The sequence below is a fragment of the Coregonus lavaretus genome (genome assembly GCF_964263955.1).
Source record: "Coregonus lavaretus genome assembly, contig: HAP1_SCAFFOLD_5444, whole genome shotgun sequence".
In the NCBI taxonomy this organism is placed as follows: domain Eukaryota; kingdom Metazoa; phylum Chordata; class Actinopteri; order Salmoniformes; family Salmonidae; genus Coregonus; species Coregonus lavaretus.
Window position 1 is genome coordinate 1 of NW_028156704.1, and position 20,274 is coordinate 20,274.

The window sequence follows — 20,274 nt, forward strand, 5'->3', positions numbered from 1 at the left end:
TTTAGCTAATATGGTGACAACTATGTTGATTTTAAATATAAATATTAACAGTAAACACAAAGGGTGTGTAAAACAGTATGTTGGCTTGGCTGATAAAAAGGGTAGATTGAATTTCTCTTGGCAGTTGTGGCTCCCAGGTCTACAGCCAATCAAGGACTAGCTACCCATCCCCCACTGCTGCTCTCACCCCCCACCCCCCACCCCATCCCCTGACATGCTGGACTCTCAATAATCCCCTCCATGAAGACTGGGGGTCAGCCTGATGAACCAAACTACCCAATAATCCCCTCCATGAAGACTGGGGGTCAGCCTGATGAACCAAACTACCCAATAATCCCCTCCATGAAGACTGGGGGTCAGCCTGATGAACCAAACTACCCAACAATCCCCTCCATGAAGACTGGGGGTCAACCTGATGAACCAAACTACCCAATAATCCCCTCCATGAAGACTGGGGGTCAGCCTGATGAACCAAACTACCCAATAATCCCCTCCATGAAGACTGGGGGTCAGCCTGATGAACCAGACTACCCAATAATCCCCTCCATGAAGACTGGGGGTCAGCCTGATGAACCAAACTACCCAATAATCCCCTCCATGAAGACTAGGGGTCAGCCTGATGAACCAAAATACCCAATAATCCCCTCCATGAAGACTGGGGGTCAGCCTGATGAACCAAACTACCCAATAATCCCCTCCATGAAGACTGGGGGTCAGCCTGATGAACCAAACTACCCAATAATCCCCTCCATGAAGACTGGGGGTCAGCCTGATGAACCAAACGACCAAATAATCCTCCATGTAGCCTGATTCTCTCTCACACACACATACATAATCAAACATGGTTTTTCTTCCAGCCTCACCTGAACATCGTTTTTACCTGTTTATTTTCATATCAGCCCTTTTGTGCTTCCAGCCTCACCTGAACACCGTTTTTACCTGTTTATTTTCATATCAGCCCTTTTGGGCTTCCAGCCTCACCTGAACACCGTTTTTACCTGTTTATTTATCTCCAGTGTTTAGTCTTTCAATTATTTTCTTTGGTGTGAATAAATAAAATCTAAAACCTAATTGAGAAATGTTTTCACTTGCAATGACTTGTTATGTTTAAACCGTGATTTAAACTGAGACTCAGTGATATGACATGTAAGGCTGTGTGTCTGCCTGTATTCATATATGGACCTGATTTCCATTCAGACTGCTTTGTCCAGCCAAGTGGCACTTTGTGGGATACATTGAATGTAAAGGAGTTGAAGTTGTGTTCCCAGCAGTCCACAGGATGGCGCCGGAGCAGCATAACTGGACTGTTGAGACCTGAGTAATATCCCAGGGAAATACACTATACATCAAATAAAATAAAATCAAAATTTGATTGGCCACATGCGCCGAATACAACAGGTGCAGACATTACAGTGAAATGCTTAATTACAGCCCTTAACCAACAGTGCATTTATTTTTTAATAAAAAAAGTTAAATAAAACATCAACAAAAAAGTGTTGAGAAAAAAAGAGCAGAAGTTAAATAAAATAACAGTAGGGAGGATATATATACAGGGGGGTACCGGTGCAGAGTCAATGTGCGGGGGCACCGGCTAGTTGAGGTAGTTGAAGAAATATGTACATGTGGGTAGAGTTAAAGTGACTATGCATAAATAATTAACATAATATACACAAGTATGTGGACACTCTTCAAATGAGTGGATTCTGCTATTTCAGCCACACCCGTTACTGACAGGTGTATACAATCGAGCACACATAGTTACACAGTGCTTTCGGAAAGTATTCAGACCCCTTGACTTTTTCCACATTTTCAGGCTTATTCTAAAATTGATTACATTGTTATTTTTACTCATCAATCTACACACAACATCCCATAATGACAAAGTTATGGGTTTTTAGAACTCCTGTGTTGTCTTGGTTGTGTGCTTAGGCTCCTTGTCCTGTTGGAAGGTGAACCTTCACCCCAGTCTGAGGTCCAGAGCGCTCTGGAGCAGGTTTTCATCAAGGATCTTTCTGTACTTTAATCTGTTCATCTTTCCCTCGATTCTGACTAGTCTCCCAGTCCCTGCCACTAAAAAACATCCCCACAGCATGCTGCTGCCACCCCCATGCTTCACTGTAGGGATGGTGCCAGGTTACCTCCAGACGTGACGCTTGGCATTCAAGCCAAAGAGTTCAATCTTGGTTTCATCAGACCAGATAATCTTGTTTCTCATGGTGTGAGAGTCTTTAGGTGCCTTTTGGCAAACTCCAAGCGGGCTGTCATGTGCCTTTTACTCAGGAGTGGCTTCCGTCTGGCCACTCTACCATAAAGACCTGATTGGTGGAGTGCTGCAGAGATGTCCTTCTGGAAGGTTCTCCCATATCCACAGAGGAACTCTGGAGCTCTGTCAGAGTGACCATCGGGTTCTTGGTCACCTCCCTGACCAAGGCCCTTCTCCCCCGATTGCTCAGTTTGGCCGGGCGGCCAGCTCTAGGAAGAATCTAGGTGGTTCCAAACTTCTTCCATTTAAGAATGATGGAGGCCACTGTGTTCTTGGGGACCTTCAATGCTGCAGAAATTGTTTGGTACCCTTCCCCAGATCTGTGTCTCGACACAATCCTGTCTCGAAGCTCTACGGACAATTCCTTCGACCTCATGGCTTGGTTTTTGCTCTGACATGCACTGTCAACTGTGGGACCTTATATAGACAGGTGTGTGCCTTTCCAAATCATGTCCAATCAATTGAATTTACCACAGGTGGAATCCAATCAAGTTGTAGAAACATCTCAGGGATGATCAACGGAAACAGGATGCACATGAGCTCAATTTCGAATCTCATAGCAAAGGGTCTGAAAACTTCTGTAAATAAGGTATTTCTATATATTTGCAAACATGTCTAAAAACCTGTTTTCACTTTGTCATTATGGGGTATTGTGTGTAAATTGATGAGGAAAAATAACTAATTCAATCTATTTTAGAATAAGGCTGTAACTTAACAAAATGTGGAAAACGTCAAGGGGTCTGAATACTTTTTGAATGCACTGTAGATATGGTGTGGACTGTATACTCAATACAATCTAAATCTGATACCTTACTGTCTGTCTTTTGACTGATACTGCTTTTAAAACTGCTCTGGTCAGTCTACTCAAATATTTGGACTATACATTTTTCTCTCTACAAGCAATGCTTTGATAATTTGTCATTTCTAATAATGAAACATCCATTTATGAATAGATAGAGCAGGTTTCAGGACACTGATTCAAATGAAAATGTTGAAAAATATACTGCCAATATCTTCACCAACAAAGAATAGCAGTGTGGTTTTAATATGATTTGACTCTGTGCAGGCTGTCAGGCTGTCTAGTAAATTAAATGTATTTGGCCCCATAACACTAAAACATGGAGGCACAATGTTGTCCTCATCCATGTCATTTACAAGAAAAAATATTCAAACCGTTCTGTATATGAGCTCCACTGTTAAATACTTTTATCAAACTGTCCAATGTTTCCATCAATTCCAATAATTGTTCATTTCTCAATAAGCTCCTGATTGTCACTCACTTCAATATTGTCCTCAACCAAAGCAATATTTTCCTCAGCCATGTGATCTTCATTCACTTCACTCACTGACGTTTCCTCCTAAATTAGCTAATTTAACAGATTTAATTAAAAGGTTTGTCTTCATAGTTGAATAAATGTCCTTTCCTTTAATCACTGTATATTCCTCCTTTTTAATCACGTTGTTTTCCCACTCCGATGTCCGTCTCGAGTCCTTTTCTGCCGTCCATGACGATGTTAACTCCAGTGGTGGAAAAAGTACCCAATTGTCATACTTGTGTAAAAGTAAAGATATCTTAATAGAAAATGACTCAACTAAAAGTGAAAGTCACCCAGTAAAATACTACTTGAGTAAAAGTCTAAAAGTATTTGGTTTTATATATACTTAAGTATCAAAAGTAAATGTAATTGCTAAAATATTCTTAAGTATCAAAGGTAAAATACAAGTAGAAATCATTTCAAATACTTTACATAAAGCAAACCAGACACTTTTCTTGTTTTTAAAATGTACGTTCAGCCAGAGGCACACTCCAACACTCAGACAATTTACAAACAAAGCATTTGTGTTTAGTGAGTCTGCCAGATCAGAGGCAGTAGGGATGTTCTCTTGATAAGTGCGTGAATTGGAACATTTTCTGTCCTGCTAAGCATTCAAAATGTAACGAGTACTTTTGAGTGTCAGGGAAAATGTATGGAATAAAAAGTACATTATTTTCTTTAGGAATGTAGTGAAGTAAAAGTATAAGTAGTCAAAAATATAAATAGTAAAGTCAAGTACAGATACCCCAAAAAACTACTTAAGTAGTACTTTAAAGTATTTTTACTTAAGTACTTTACACCACTGGTTAACTCTCTTTCTTAGCTAGCTCGACTATGCACTTGCCTCTGCTAGCAATACAATGTGCTAACATTAGCCTATTCTGTACCACAGAAAATAACAGTTTTAAACAGTTGTAAAAACCCACTTCTTCCAGACAGAATAGTTCCTGTAGATTCAGACTTACTCATCGCCAATCTTTTGTTATGTCTCGTGGGTTTCATAACCACGTCTGTATAACAATTCAATAATGATGAGACAGGAGACAGGAATCAGTTCAACCATTTATCTGGAACGTGATCATCTCAACACATACAAACCCCCATGATGCTCTGCGGCACAACCCCAATATACAACAAATACATAAGAAAATGGACACAAAACAAAACTCATAGAGGAATTTAAATGTTCATTTCTAGAAAGTAGGTCCATGGGATAGGGTCAGAAAGGTCAGTATGTTTGATAACTGGTTCCAGAGGTGACATAACAAGCATAAGGTCCATTATAACACAGTGAAGTAGAGGTGGGAGCTAAAAGCAGACATGGACAGTGAGACGGTGTGAGGAGTTCAGGGGTGAAACACTAGATCAGGACAGGTAGAAATGGCAGGGCTGGTTGTGTTCAGTGTGTGTGTCCACTGTGTGTGTGTGTGTGTGTGTGTGTCCAGTGTGTGTTTGTCCAGTGTGTGTGTGTGTGTGTGTCCTGTGTGTGTGTGTGTGTGGGTTCAATGTGTGTGTGTCCAGTATGTGTGTGTGTGTTCAGTGTAAGTGTGTGTGTTTCCAGTGTGTGTGTGTGTGTGTGTGTGTCCAGTGTGTGTCTGTCCAGTGTGTGTGTGTGTATTTGTGTATGTGTGTGTGTGTGAGAGTCCTGTGTGTGTTTGTCCAGTGTGTGTGTGTGTGTGTCCAGTGTGTGTGTGTGTTCAGTGTGTGTTCAGTGTGTGTGTGTCCAATGTGTATGTATGTGTGTGTCCAGTGTGTGTGTGTGTGTGTGTGTGTGAATCCAGTGTGTGTATGTGTGTGTGTGTGTGTCTGTGTCCAGTGTGTGTGTGTGGATGAGTGTCCAGTGTTTGTGTGTCCAGTGTGTGTGTGTCCAGTGTGTGTGTGTGTGTGTGTGTGTGTATTCAGTGTGTGTGTGTGTGTGTCCAGTGTGTGTGTGTGTTCAGCGTGTGTGTGATCAGTGTGTGTGTGTCCATTTTGTTTGTGTATCCAGTGTGTGTGTCCAGCGTGTGTGTGTGTGTGTGTGTGTGTGTGTGTGTGTTCAGTGTGTGTGTGTGTGTGTGTGTCCAGTGTGTGTGTGTGTGTGTCCAGTGTGTGTGTGTCCAGTGTGTGTGTGTGTCCAGTGTGTGTGTGTGTGTGTGTGTGTCCAGTGTGTGTGTGTGTCCAGTGTGTGTGTGTGTGTCCAGTGAGTGTGTCCTGTGTGTGTGTGTGTGTCAGGTGTGTGTCCAGTGTGTATGTGTGTGTGTGTCCAGTGTGTGTGTGTGTGTGTCCAGTGTGTGTGTGTGTCCAGTGTGTGTGTGTTTGTGTGTCCAGTGTGTGTGTGTGTGTTTGTGTGTGTCCAGTGTGTGTGTGTCCAGTGTGTGTGTGTGTCCAGTGTGTGTGAGTGTGTGTGTAAGTGTGTATGTGTGTGTGTCCAGTGTCTGTGTGTGTGTCCAGTGTGTGTGAGTGTGTGTGTCCAGTGTCTGTGTGTGTGTCCAGTGTGTGTGAGTGTGTGTGTCCAGTTTGTGTGTGTCTGTCAGGTGTGTGTGTGTCCAGTGAGTGAGTGTCCAATGTGTATGTGTGTGGGTCCAGTGTGAGTGTGTGTGTGTGTGTGTCCAGCTTATGTGTGTGTGTCCAGTGTGTGTGTGTGTTTGTGTGTGTCCAGTGTGTGTGTGTGTGTCCAGCGTATGTGTGTGTGTCCAGTGTGTGTGTGTGTTTGTGTGTGTCCAGTATGTGTGTGTGTGTGTGTGTCCAGTGTGTGTGTGTGTGTGTGTGTCCAGTGTGTGTGTGTCCTGTGTGTGTGTGTCCAGTGTGTGTGAGTGTGTGTGTGTGTTTGTGTGTGTGTGTGTGTCCAGTGTGTGTGTGTGTCCTGTGTATGTGTGTGTGTCAGGTGTGTGTGTGTGTCCTGTGTGTGTTTCCTGTGTGTGTGTGTGTGTCCAGTGTGTGTTAGTGTGTGTGTCCAGTCTGTGTGTGTGTGTCCAGTGTGTGTGTGTGTCCTGTGTGTGTTTGTGTGTGTGTTTGTCCAGTGTGTGTGTGTGTGTGTCCAGTGTGTGTGTCCAGTGTGTGTTTGTCCGGTGTGTGTGTGTTCAGTGTGTGTGTGTGTGTCCAGTGTGTGTTTGTGTCCAGTGTGTGTGTGTGTCAGTGTGTGTGTGTCCAGTGTGTGTGTGTGTGTCTAGTGTGTGTGTGTGTGTACAGTGTCCAGTGTGTGGGTGTGTTTGTCCAGTGTGTGTGTGTGTGTCCAGTTTGTGTGTCCAGTGTGTGTGATTCCAGTGCGTATGTGTGTGGGTCCAGTGTGAGTGTGTGTGTGTGTGTGTCCAGCATATGTGTGTGTGTCCAGTGTGTGTGTGTGTTTGTGTGTGTCCAGTGTGTGTGTGTGTGTGTGTGTGTGTGTGTGTGTGTGTGTCCAGTATGTGTGTGTGTGTGTGTGTGTGTGTGTGTGTGTGTGCCAGTGTGTGTGTGTGTTTGTGTGTGTCCAGTTTGTGTGTGTGTGTGTGTGTGTGTGTGTGTGTGTGTGTGTGTGTCCAGTGTGTGTGTGTGTGTGTGTGTGTGTGTGTCCAGTGTGTGTGTGTCCTGTGTGTGTGTGTCCAGTGTGTGTGAGTGTGTGTGTGTGTGTCCAGTGTGTGTGTGTGTCCTGTGTGTGTGTGTGTGTCAGGTGTGTGTGTGTGTGTCCTGTGTCTGTTTCCTGTGTGTGTGTGTGTCCAGTGCGTGTGAGTGTGTGTGTCCAGTCTGTGTGTGTGTGTCCAGTGTGTGTGTGTGTCCTGTGTGTGTTTGTGTGTGTGTGTCCAGTGTGTGTGTCCAGTGTGTGTTTGTCCGGTATGTGTGTGTGTCAGTGTGTGTGTGTGTCCAGTGTGTGTGTGTGTCTAGTGTGTGTGTGTGTGTACAGTGTCCAGTGTGTGGTTGTGTTTGTCCAGTGTGTGTGTGTGTGTCCAGTTTGTGTGTCCAGTGTGTGTGTCCAGTGTGTGTGTCCACAGTGTGTATGTGTGTGGGTCCAGTGTGAGTGTGTGTGTGTGTGTGTCCAGCATATGTGTGTGTGTCCAGTGTGTGTGTGTGTGTGTGTGTGTCCAGTGTGTGTTTGTCCGGTGTGTGTGTGTTCAGTGTGTTTGTTCAGTGTGTGTGTGTGTGTCCAGTGTGTGTGTGTGTGTCCAGTGTGTGTGTGTGTCAGTGTGTGTGTGTGTGTCCAGTGTGTGTGTGTGTGTCTAGTGTGTGTGTGTGTGTGTACAGTGTCCAGTGTGTGTGATCAATGTATGTGTGTCCTGTGTGTGTGTGTGTGTGTGTGTCCAGTGTGTGTTTGTCCGGTGTGTGTGTGTTCAGTGTGTTTGTTCAGTGTGTGTGTGTGTGTGTGTGTGTGTGTGTGTACAGTGTGTGTGTATCAAGTGTGTTTGTGTGTCCAGTGTGTGTCAGTATGTGCGTGTGTGTGTCCAGTGTGTGTGTGTGTGTGTGTGTCCAGTGTTTGTGTGTGTCCAGTGTGTCAGTGTGTGTGTGTGTGTCCAGTGTGTTTGTGTGTGTGTGTCTAGTGTGTGTGTGTGTGTGCGTGTGTGTGTGTGTATGTCCAGTGTGTCCAGTGTGTGTGTGTGTGTCAGTGTTACCATGGTTATGATTTACAGGGACACTGAGGAGTCACCCCAAACATTAAACCCTGGATAGACGGGCTCAGTGAATGAGGAGTGGAATGTGTTCAGGTGGGTCAGTGTGTCAGAGGAGACTCTGTAGAAGGACAGAGTGCCGGCTGGCCAGTCCAGATACACTCCTACTCTGTGGGAGCTGGAGGAGGGAACGTCTATGGTAGTGGACTTATTATTGTGCCAGGCAGAGTAACTGTAGTCAGAGCAGATCAGACTCCAGGACTTGTCATTGTATCCAATCCTACAGTCATAACCTCCTCCTCTCCTGCTGATTCCTTTATATGTCACTCCTATACCAGCCCCACTCCCACTCCACTCTACCTCCCAGTAACAGCGCCCAGTCAGACCATCTCTACACAGCACCTGTCCACAGCCCTGAAATCTCTCTGGGTGATCAGGATACGGCTGCTCCTCTCTCCTCCATGTCACCTTTCTGTTCTCCTCAGACAGAGAGAGGAATCTGTTTACTGTGTTTAGGTCCAGTGTGAGATCACAGACATCTGATGGATGAAACCAGACACAATATTAGAAATCATCATCATTCACATTAGAATGTTAACTCACTTTTCACTAATTCATTTAATGTAGATGTTTCTAGGTATCAAAAGGAGAAGTTAAGGTAACTTGAGACTTGTTGAATGATCATATGTTATACTGTATGAAATATAAAACACACTTATTCCCATTAATTACACACAAACACACACACATCCTGAACACACACACACACACAGACAAACTGAACACACACACACACACACACACACACACACACACAGACACACACATTGTCAAAGCAACTCTTTGTAAACTTTGGTGTCCCTGATTTGTGCTTCTGTAGAACAACAGCTGATATTTAATATGACCAAGTAAGTAATGATGGTGGTCTTTGACTTTGACTTCACTTGAATTAAGACTTATTCTTAGTCATATTCTTCACAGCAGTCAACACTCACATTTTCTAACTCCAGGTTTCATTGTGTTCTCTCCACCATGTTCCACACTGTAGCGGTAAGCAGAAGAACAGACAGTCATTGAGGGATACACCTGAACTCACACACACACACACACACACACACACACACACACACACACAAGCACACACATACACACACACACACACACACACACACACACACACACACACACACACACACACACACACACACACACACACACACACACACACACACACACACACACACAGTCTTTATATAACTTAGTCCAAGTGGTGGTCAGAATGTTTGTCTTAACTAGCCTGATAACTCCAACATGTCTGATATGAACATTGACATAAACCCTCTACATACTTGAGTTTCTCCAGTCTGCAGTGTGGATCCTCCAGTCCAGCAGAGAGCAGTCTGACTCCTGAGTCTCCTGGGTGATTGTAGCTCAGGTCCAGCTCTCTCAGGTGTGAGGGGTTTGACTTCAGAGCTGAGACCAGAGAAGCACAGCCTTCCTCTGTGACTAGACAGCCTGACAGCCTGCAAAGAGTCAAATCATATAAAACCACACTGCTATTCTTTGGTGGTGGAAATATATTATTTAAAAATGTTCAGATACATCAGAGTCCTGAAACCTGCCATATCTATTCATATATGTATATATACACTACCAGTAAAACATTTTAACACACCAACTCATTCAAGTTTTTAAAATTATTTTTTAAACATTTTTTTTACGTTGTAGAATAATAGTGAAGACATCAAAACTATGAAATAACACATATGGAATCATGTAGTAACCAAAAAAGTGTTAAATTAATCCAAATCTATTTTATATTTGAGATTCTTCAAATAGCCACCCTTTGCCTTGATGACAGCTTTGCACACTCTTGGCATTCTCTCAACCAGCTTCATGAGGTAGTCACCTGGAATGCATTTCAATTAACTGGTGGGCCTTCTTAAAAGTTAATTTTTGGAATTTATTTCCTTCTTAATGTGTTTGAGCCAATCATTGTGTTGTGACAAGGTACGGTTGGTATACAGAAGATAGTCCTATTTGGTAAAAGACCAAGTCCATATTATGGCAAGAACAGCTCAAATAGGCAAAGAGAAACGACAGTCCATCTAAGACATGACGGCCAGTCAATACGGAACATTTCAAGAACTTCGAACATCTCTTCAAGTGCAGTCGCAAAAAACATCAAGCGCTATGATGAAACTGGCTCTCATGAGGACCGCCACAGGAATGGAAGACCCAGAGTTACCTCTGCTGCAGAGGATAAGTTCATTAGAGTTACCAGCCTCAGAAATTGCAGCCCAAATAAATGCATCACAAAGTTCAAGTCACAGACACATCTCAACATCAACTGTTCAGAGGAGACTGTGTGAATCAGGCCTTCATGGTCGAATTGCTGCAAAGAAATCACTACTAAAGGACACCAATAATAAGAAGAGACCTGCTTGGGCCGAGCAATGGACATTACACAGGTGGACATTTGTCCTTTGGTCTGGAGTCCAAATGGGCGATTTTTGGTTCCAACCGCCGTGTCTTTGTGAGAAGCAGTGTGGGTGAACGGATGATCTCGGCATGTGTAGTTCCCACCGTAAAGCATGGAGGAGGGGGTGTTATGGTGTGGGGGTGCTTTGCTGGTGACACTGTTTGTGATTTATTTAGAATTCAAGGCACACTTATCCAGCATGGCTACCACAGCATTCTGCAGTGATACGCCATCCCATCTGGTTTGGGCTTAGTGGGACTATCATTTGTCTTTCAACAGGACAACACACTTCCAGGCCAACACACCTCCAGGCTGTGTAAGGGCTATTTGACCAAGAAGGAGAGGGATTGAGTGCTGCATCAGATGACCTGGCCTCCACAATCCCCTGACCTCAACCCAATTGAGATGGTTTGGGATGAGTCGGACGGCAGAGGGAAGGAAAAGCAGCCAACAAGTGCTCAGCATATGTGGGAACTCCTTCAAGACTGTTGGAAAAGCATTCCAGGTGAAGCTGGTTGAGAGAATGCCAAGAGTGTGCAAAGCTGTCATCAAGGCACAGGGTGGCTAATTCTATATTTTATTTGTTTAACACTTTTTTGGTTACTACATGATTCCATATGTGTTATTTCATAGTTTTAATGTCTTCACTATTATTTTACAATGTAGAAAATAGTAAAAATAAAGAAAAGCCCTTGACTGAGTAGGTGTGTCCAAACTTTTGACTGGTACTGTATATAAATTAATGAATGTATCATTATTAACAGTAGATAACATGTTTCTAAATTAATCATTGTGTGTCCAGTGGGGGGGGGGGGGGGGACACACACACACACACACACACACGCTGGACACCAGTGGGGGGGTGTCCAGCGTGTGTGTGTGTGTCTAGTATGTGTGTGTGTGTGTCCAGTATGTGTGTGTCCAGTGTGTGTGTGTGTGTGTGTGTGTGTCCAGTGTGTGTGTGTGTCCATTGTGTTTTTGTGTGTGTGTACCCAGTATGTGTGTGTGTGTGTGTCCAGTGTGTGTGTGGGTGTGTGTGTGTGTGTCCAGTGTGTTTGTGTGTGTGTGTGTCCAGTGTGTGTGTGTGTGTGTGTGTCCAGAGTGTGTCCAGTGTGTGTGGTCATTGAGTCATACAGGAATACTGACCTCAGAGTCTCCAGTCTGCAGTGGGGATCCCCCAGTCCAGCAGAGAGCAGCTTCACTCCTGAATCCTTCAGGTCATTGTTACTCAGATCCAGCTCTCTCAGGTGTGAGGGGTTTGACTTCAGAGCTGAGACCAGAGAAGCACAACCTTCCTCTGTGACTCCACAGCCTGACAGTCTGCAAAGAGATCATCATGATGTCACAAACACACTGTTAATTTAACACCAGTAGTGTAGAAGGACAATGGCAGATGCATTTGGTTTATTCTCTTAAAAAACATATCGATTCATCTCCCGTCTCCTAGAATTGTATAGTCATATTGTTATACTAATATGAACATCAATGCATTGATTCAGTAAGTTTTTCAATGTAATATTATATATTATATACATATTATAATACATATATGTCTCTAAACTGAATATTTCTTCCTGATGATTAGTACTTAAATGTCATTTTATGTACTCACAGAGCAGCTCTGGAGGCTTTGACCACTGGCAGCAGCCTCAGAAGACCTTCCTCTGATCTGGAGTATTTCTTCAGGTCAAACACATCCAGCTCCTTTTCTGAAGTCAGCAACACAAAGACCAGAGCTGACCACTGTGCAGGTGACAGTTCTTCTTCTGAGAGACTTCCTGATCTCAGGTAGCTTTGGATCTCCTCCACTAGAGAATGGTCATTCAGTTCATTCAGACAGTGGAACAGATTGATGCACCTCTCTGGAGAGGGATTCTTCCTGATCTTCTTCTTGATGTACTTGACTGTTTCTTCATGGCTCTGTGAGCTGCTTCTTGTCTTTGTCAGTAGACCTCGTAAGTGCTTCTGATTGGACTCCAGTGAGAGGCCCAGAAGGAAGCGGAGGAAAAGGTCCAGGTTTCCCGTCTCACTTTGTAAGGCTTTATCCACAGCACTCTTGTAGACAGTAACTTTACGCTTGTGTCTGATCCTCACAGAAAAGTTCCTGGACGTTGATTGAGGTTTGGCCATTAGATTCTCATTGTTGTTGATGAATGAGAGGAACACATATACAGCAGCCAGAAACTCCTGAATGCTCAGATGCACGAAGCAGTACACCTTGTCCTGGTACAGCCCACATTCCTCTTTAAAGAGCTGTGTGCACAATCCTGAGTACACTGATGCTTCATTGACATCAATGCCAGCCTTTTTCAGGTCTTCTTCATAGAAAATCAGATTGCCGTCAACAAGCTGTTGAAAAGCCAGTTTTCCCAGTGACAGAATGCTCTCTTTATTCCAGTGTGGACCTGTCTCTTCTTTCCCAAGATACTTTTCATTCTTCTGTTTGGTATGAAACTCCACAAGGTGTGTGTACATCTCAGTCAGAGTCTTGGGCATCTCTTCTCTCCTATGTTTCAGCATGTGTTCAAGGACTATTGCAGAAATCCAACAGAAGACTGGAATGTGGCACATGATGTGGAGGCTCCTTGATGTCTTTATGTGTGAGATGATTCTGCTGGCCAGGTCCTGATCACTGAATCTCTTCCTGAAGTACTCCTCCTTCTGTGGGTCATTGAACCCTCGTACCTCTGTCACCTGGTCAACACACACTGAAGGGATCTTATTGGCTGCTGCAGGTCGGGTAGTTATCCAGAGGAGAACAGAGGAAAGCAGATTTCCCTTGATGAGATTTGTCAGCAGAACATCCACTGAGGTTGACTCTGTGACGTCACAACAGATCTTGTTCTTCTGGAAGTCTAGGGGCAGTCGGCACTCATCCAGACCATCAAAGATGAACAGAACTTTGTACTTGTCGTAGTTGGAGATTGTTGATTCTTTGGTTTCCATTGAGAAGTGATTGAGAAGTTCAATGAAAGTGTGTTTTTCCTTTTTCATCAAATTCAGCTCCCGAAAAGGGAATGAAAATACAAATTGGACATCCTGATTTGCAATTCCTTCAGCCCAGTCCAGAATGAACTTCTGCACAGAGACTGTTTTTCCAATGCCAGCAACTCCCTTTGTCAGCACAGTTCTGATAAGTTTGTCTTGTCCAGTTAAGGGTCTGAAGATGTCGTTACATTTGATTGCAGTCTCTGGTCTTGCTTGTTTCCTGGTTGTTGTCTCAATCTGTCTCAGCTCATGTTCATTATTGACCTCTCCTGTTCCACCCTCTGTGATGTAGAGCTCTGTGTAGATCTTATTGAGAAGTGTTGGGTTTCCTTGTTCAGCGATCCCCTCAAATACACATTGAAACTTCTTCTTTAGATTAGATTTGAGTTCACGTTGAAGAATCACAGCACGCTCATCTGAATCTAGAAACAACACAGAGGATATTAATATTACATCTGTTTTAATGCCTACAGTATTGTAAGACTGTCTTATAAAGTTTAAATTATAATCATTTATTCTCTTGTCTGTATAAATGTGTAAATGTTTTCATAATGCATTACACATTGGTGTGACTGATTTATATCATTATTGGTATTATTGATGGCATTAATAATGTTGTCTCTCTCTCTCCTCTGTCTCTCCTCTTCTCTCTGTCTAAATTAATCACCACAACACATCCCTGCTGCTACTTGATGAGGTCACTAGGTGTTGTGTTAAGGCTGCTACAATATCATTGAGATACACAGCTACTTTAGCTGTACTTTAGCTACAGCTTTTAAATGTTCTAAAACAGCATTCAACATGAGGCAGACAGCTCTTACTTTTCTCCAGTGTGTCAGCAAGCTCCTTCTGGTTCATTTTCCTCAGGACGTGCAGTGTGATCTTCAGAGCCCCCTCTCTGGCACTGCTCTCCTGCTTCTCATCTTCAGCATCCACCACTTCCTTATCCTGCTTCTGACTCTCAAAGCCTTCTGGGAGTTCTGGACTAAGAATCCTCTTGAACATCTTCAGCTCGTTCTTCACAAATGTCATAATATTCTCTTCAAGCAACTGAAATAAATCAAGTAAATAAGTTAAGCAAGAGACTAAATGCTTTCTCATTAACATATTAATTAATGATTGAAAGATCAACTTTACTTGACCACATACACTGAATATGGAGGCCAGGTCTGTTTGATGACTCTGGGAAGACTGACCACTGATAATCTCTGACTCTGATCTCTCCTGTTGGTTTCTGTGGACAAAACATGAGATTACATCTCCTCATCCAGGGAGTGCACACACACACACACACACAAACACACACACACACACACACACACACACAGGGAGGGAATGTTGTGTTTGTTTAATATTGTTTCAGGACTATGAAAATGGAAAAAAGTATTAGCCTATGGATTATGAAAACAACAAAAATAAATGGTAAAATGGAGAGGAGAAATGACTAGAGACAGTGTTGTTTAACTCACTGACATTGACCCATGAGTTCTTCTTACCTTTGTTCACTAGAAAAGTCTCCCTCTCTAAACTCTATAGGTTGTTCCATAGACTTGTCACTCTTCATGGACACACAGCTGGGTACAGGGGAGGCTGGTCTCTCCTGCTTGATTGGGCTTCAACACAACAGAGACAAACATTACGTCTCTCATCTACTCTGAACTCAGATGGGGAAACATAAGAAGAGTTTCATTCCAAAACGCTATATATCCATTTTCAGAAATGTTTGTAAATTAGCTTCTATTGTTTAAAGAAATTATCAAATAAATGGTTGTGTTTTTTCACTAGCTAATCATGGCAAGGTGTTGTTCAATGACAGGCATGTGTTTGATTAAAATCAATCACTTAATGGCTTCATTTCAGAGAGACAAATGTTTTTTTTGCAAAATGCTATATATCTGCCTCACTCTCAGAGAAATAAGTAGCACTGCTAGGTTTTACAGAGTTGAATGTAACAAATAACTACATTTTTAATAAAGAACTGTACAAATGATACACTTGTGACATCAATATTTAAATATTATAAATAATAATTCAATACAGTAATGTGAGATCTGTATGTAAAACATTTACATTTGATATTTTAGTCATTTAGCAGATGTTTTTGTCCAGGGCCTGGTATCCCAAAAGCATCTTAAGGCTAAGTTCATCATTAGAATCTTCGTGGGAGCATTGTTAAATCTCTGAGCTGTTTCCCAAAACCATCATTATTAACGTTGCACTTGAAAACGCTCATATTCTAACACCTGCCTCAGACCACTGTAGAACAGCCAAGTGCGTCGTTAATTGCTTTTTTGCCCTCCCACGTCACTTTATACACAGAAGATCTCCGCTAAACATAGAATCACATGGTTTATCTGTCTCTTTGTGACCACAGATAAATTCAGAACAAAGTTGAATACAAATACAAAGTTGCCAATGTCTTTGCAATTGATTCAAACAAGGGACGTATAACAATTTGCTTCAAATGAAAACCGAGATGACTGCATTACAATATAAACAGTAGGCTATAGGCCTATTTCAATCATATTGGAATATATTCCATGTTCAATATATTTAGTTTTATTTTGCTACTTGTAGGCTACTGTCTGTAATTTGTCTCAATATATTTCATGATGTTTAGCCTAACATGTGAACCATGATGTGCCGAATCTGTGATTTAGTCCATTTTTATTGGGTAAGCACTAGAATAAACTACCTCAATATTTGCAGCTGTAGGTAGTAATATTTTTCTAGAAGCTGATCCGTGGTCAGTATTGTGAAATAATTATAATGTTAAGGAATGATTTTAATGGACAAAACTGATCCGAGAGCAGCGGTCCCTTTCTTTCGATCCTATCAGTATCGATACATGCTCCACCGGACGTGACTGATCCAGTTTCTACTGGTCTGCCTGCAGATATGGAACTCTGACCTGTTCACCGGACGTGTGACCTTGTCCCGAACCTGCTGTTTTGACCCTCTCTCTCTCTCCCTCTCCTTCTCTCTCTCTACCACACCTGCTGTCTCGACATCTGAATGCTCGGCTATGAAAAGCCAAATGACATTTACTCCTGAGGTGCTTACGTGTTGCACCCTCTATAACTACAGTGATTATTATTTGACCCTGCTAGTCATCTATGAACATTTGAAAATCTTGAAGAACGATCTGAACTTAATGGCCATATCCTCTTATAATCTCCTCCCAGCACAGCCAGAAGAGGACTGGCCACCCCTCAGAGCCTGGTTCCTCTCTAGGTTTCTTCCTAGGTTCCTGCCTTTCTAGGGAGTGTTTCCTAGCCACCGTGCTTCTACATCTGCATTGCTTGCTCTTTGGGGTTTTAGACTGGGTTTCTATATAAGCACTTGGTGACAACTGCTGATGTAGAAAATGTCTTCTGGGAATACATATGAAGTAAACCAGGCCAGGGTTTGGAGTTTGAGAAGTCAATGAGAGGTAAAAATGACTTCCTTAGTTGTTCATTTTGAAAATGTTCTGTCTTAAGTAGTTTAACAAACTGACACATTTTCATGTTAGTCAAAAACAACTTTATATCGAAGGAGTGCCTTTGAGTTGACGGCCTGCACATGTGCAGTTCGGCACAAGACGACCATTAGACCCAATGATGTATTTCTGCGCATGAGCTTCAAATCAAATCAAATTGTATTTCCCAACAATGCAGAGTTAAAAAGTAACAAAAATTCGCTAAATAAAAAAAGGAAATAGTAACATAATAAAATAATAATAATGAGGCTATAAGGAGTACCAGTACTGAGTCAATGTGCAGGGGTACCAGGTAGTTGAGGTAATAACTAGACTATATACAAGGAGTACCAGTACCGAGTCAATGTGTAGGGGTACCAGGTAGTTGAGGTAATAACTAGACTATATACAAGGAGTACCAATACTGAGTCAATGTGCAGGGGTACCAGGTAGTTGAGGTAATAACTAGACTATATACAAGGAGTACCAGTACTGAGTCAATGTGCAGGGTACCAGGTAGTTGAGGTAATAACTAGACTATATACAAGGAGTACCAGTACCGAGTCAATGTGCAGGGGTACCAGGTAGTTGAGGTAATAACTAGACTATATACAAGGAGTACCAATACTGAGTCAATGTGCAGGGGTACCAGGTAGTTGAGGTAATAACTAGACTATATACAAGGAGTACCAGTACTGAGTCAATGTGCAGGGTACCAGGTAGTTGAGGTAATAACTAGACTATATACAAGGAGTACCAGTACCGAGTCAATGTGCAGGGGTACCAGGTAGTTGAGGTAATTGAGGTAATATGTACATGTAGGTAGGGGTAAATGTGACTAGGAAATCAGGATAGAGATTACATCTCCTCATCCAGGGAGTGCACACACACTCACTGACAAGCACACACACACACACACACACACACACAGGGAAGGAATGTTGTGTTTGTTTAATATTGTTTTAGGACTATGAAAATTGAAAAAAGGATTAGCCTATGGATTATGAAAACAATAAAAATAAATGGGAAAATGGGAGAGGAGAAATGACTAGAGACAGTGTTGTTTAACTCACTGACCATGACCCATGAGTTCTTCTTACCTTTGTTCAGTAGAAAAGTCTCCCTTTCCAAAGTGTAAAGGGGGTCTCATTGACCAATCACTCTTCATGGACACACAGCTGGGTACAGGGGAGGCTGGTCTCTCCTGCTTGATTGGGCTTCAACACAACAGAGACAAACATTACATATCTCATCTACTCTGAGCTCAGATGGGGAAACATACGAAGAGTTTCATTCTAAAACACTTCATATCCTTTTTCAGAAATGTTGGTAAATTAGCTTCTATTGTTTAAATAAATTATGAAACCACTACAAGGCTTTATATAAAGTGTTTTACACTTAAACATTTCAGACTTGATTTTCCTGATGAAAAATGTACCAACCCCTACAACACATTTCCATTAATTATAATCCACATAATAATGCACATTTGCTGTTCTGGCAGGATTATTTTCCTGCTGTGAGAAACTGGGTCAAATTAAGATGTCATCTGTAAATGCATTAATCTTATAATAGCTAGGTGAGACAACCACATATCACAGTCAAATATAAAGGACACGAACATTACATTCCAGCTAAACAATGGATATAAAGCGTTTTGCAGAAAAAATAATAATTTTCATACACATCTACAATCTAGAACAGTTATATTGAAGACCCATAAGCAATAATTTCTGATGAAAAAACACAAATGTGATTTTTTTTTGTATATAGCGTTTTGGAATATAAATTCTTAAACAATTTTGTCAGCTCACCTCTTAGCTTTGGTGTCATGTCCCCCAGAGAGACTCATTTTAGAGGCAGGGCCCCCCTCCTCTCTCTCCCCAGAGAGACTCATTTTAGAGCACTGACCCCTAAACAGAGATCCAGCATGTTGGTTGTCTTTAACACAGTGACAACTAATTTGAATGTCAATTGTTCTCTTTGATTCATTATCTCTTCGAAATAAAACAGTTTACTAACAGACACATCCAAACAGTCAGGTGATGTAATGCAATTACTTTTTCTAGCACAATGACTCCTCCACCAGGCCTGAAAACTAGGCCAAAACATAGCCCCTGATAGGCCTACATCTTATTTCAGACAGCCTCCAGTAGCCTGGGCAAGATGTAGGCAAGATGTAAGCTGAATGATTTAGCTGCTTGCTTAGTTCAAATTGACAGATGAATTTATTTAACATGAATAGCAAGGCGATTTTGAGGTAGGAAGTGCTTCTGTTGCCCAGTAGCCTGCTGGAATAGGCTACTGAGGATGGGGTCGTAATTTCAATCAATGAATGAAATATTAATAATATGGATATGAACTGAATAGGTCCATGCTTGTCAACAACAGCCAGGTTATTTTTATACCTGTAGCCTAATCTGGCTGACTGTTACCTTCAATCTAATGCATTCTAACATCTGATCAGCAATTGAAATAGAACTGTGACCATGGTGACACTTGATAACTTCCAATTGAATTAACTAAACATGGCCATTAATAATTACATAATAACACAAGGCTACAACAACAATAAACTTAAGTTATAGGCTTACTTTAATGACAATGATAATAGCCTACCTCATAACATGTGGGCCTACTGATTAGTTTCCACTTTGAAAACTGCTGTCTGTCAGCAACTCAGCTCAAGTAGTAGTTCTACTAACTAGTAATATATCATTCCAGGTATTCATTCTTACTCTGTCCTTTAGAATAGATTATTATTCAGAAATACTTAGAAATACTCACTTTATTTTTTAGTTCTCTCCATATCGTGTTTTCTGCTCTGTCGTCTCAAAATGGATCCTGTACAAAAGAACAACTTTACTTTCTGTTTCAGCTCAACCGTCTCCCCATCCTGATAATAAAGTGTTTTATTGGTATCTTCCATTAGATGGCAGTAACCACCTGCTGTAACTAGACTTTACAACAGTAAGTGTTCTGTTTCTTGGTCCTGGTGACTCCTGGGAAGTGTCCCAGAGGAGGATTGCTGACCTAGGATCAGGTCCCCCTGTCCATGTAATCTTATTCATTATGATTGTTTTGTCTCATGTCTCTTTATATTAATATAGCCTGGGGACCATGTAGCTGTATTGAAATCACCTTGTTTTATAACCTTCTTTGTTGCTCAGTGGTACTTCAACTGGCCGGACCATGCCCAATTCTTTCAC

The 20,274-nt window shown here is 42.0% G+C and overlaps 2 protein-coding genes and 1 long non-coding RNA gene across 3 annotated transcripts; all 3 read right to left on the reverse strand.

Moving 5' to 3' along the window:
* Positions 1-8,585: 8,585 nt before the first annotated feature.
* LOC311126059 lies at positions 8,586-9,548 on the reverse strand. The gene is made up of 3 exons (XR_014612940.1): positions 9,485-9,548; positions 9,131-9,177; positions 8,586-8,674 (listed from the first exon to the last, which is right to left on the reverse strand). It is a non-coding gene; the product is annotated as an uncharacterized lncRNA (long non-coding RNA).
* A 2,481-nt stretch (positions 9,549-12,029) lies between these two features.
* On the reverse strand, positions 12,030-13,700 carry LOC311126056 (NLR family CARD domain-containing protein 3-like; the record flags this gene model as incomplete). The annotated part of the gene is made up of 2 exons (XM_084200082.1): positions 12,359-13,700; positions 12,030-12,060 (listed from the first exon to the last, which is right to left on the reverse strand). The coding sequence occupies exons 1-2, from the start codon at positions 13,609-13,611 to the stop codon at positions 12,030-12,032; spliced, it is 1,284 nt and encodes a 427-aa protein (XP_084056208.1). The 5' UTR covers positions 13,612-13,700.
* A 1,397-nt stretch (positions 13,701-15,097) lies between these two features.
* LOC311126057 (uncharacterized protein) lies at positions 15,098-19,940 on the reverse strand (the record flags this gene model as incomplete). Its single annotated transcript, XM_084200083.1, has 4 exons — positions 19,853-19,940; positions 18,880-18,978; positions 18,166-18,282; positions 15,098-15,218 (listed from the first exon to the last, which is right to left on the reverse strand). The coding sequence occupies exons 2-4, from the start codon at positions 18,960-18,962 to the stop codon at positions 15,098-15,100; spliced, it is 321 nt and encodes a 106-aa protein (XP_084056209.1). The 5' UTR covers positions 18,963-18,978; positions 19,853-19,940.
* Between the last annotated feature and the right edge of the window lie 334 nt (positions 19,941-20,274).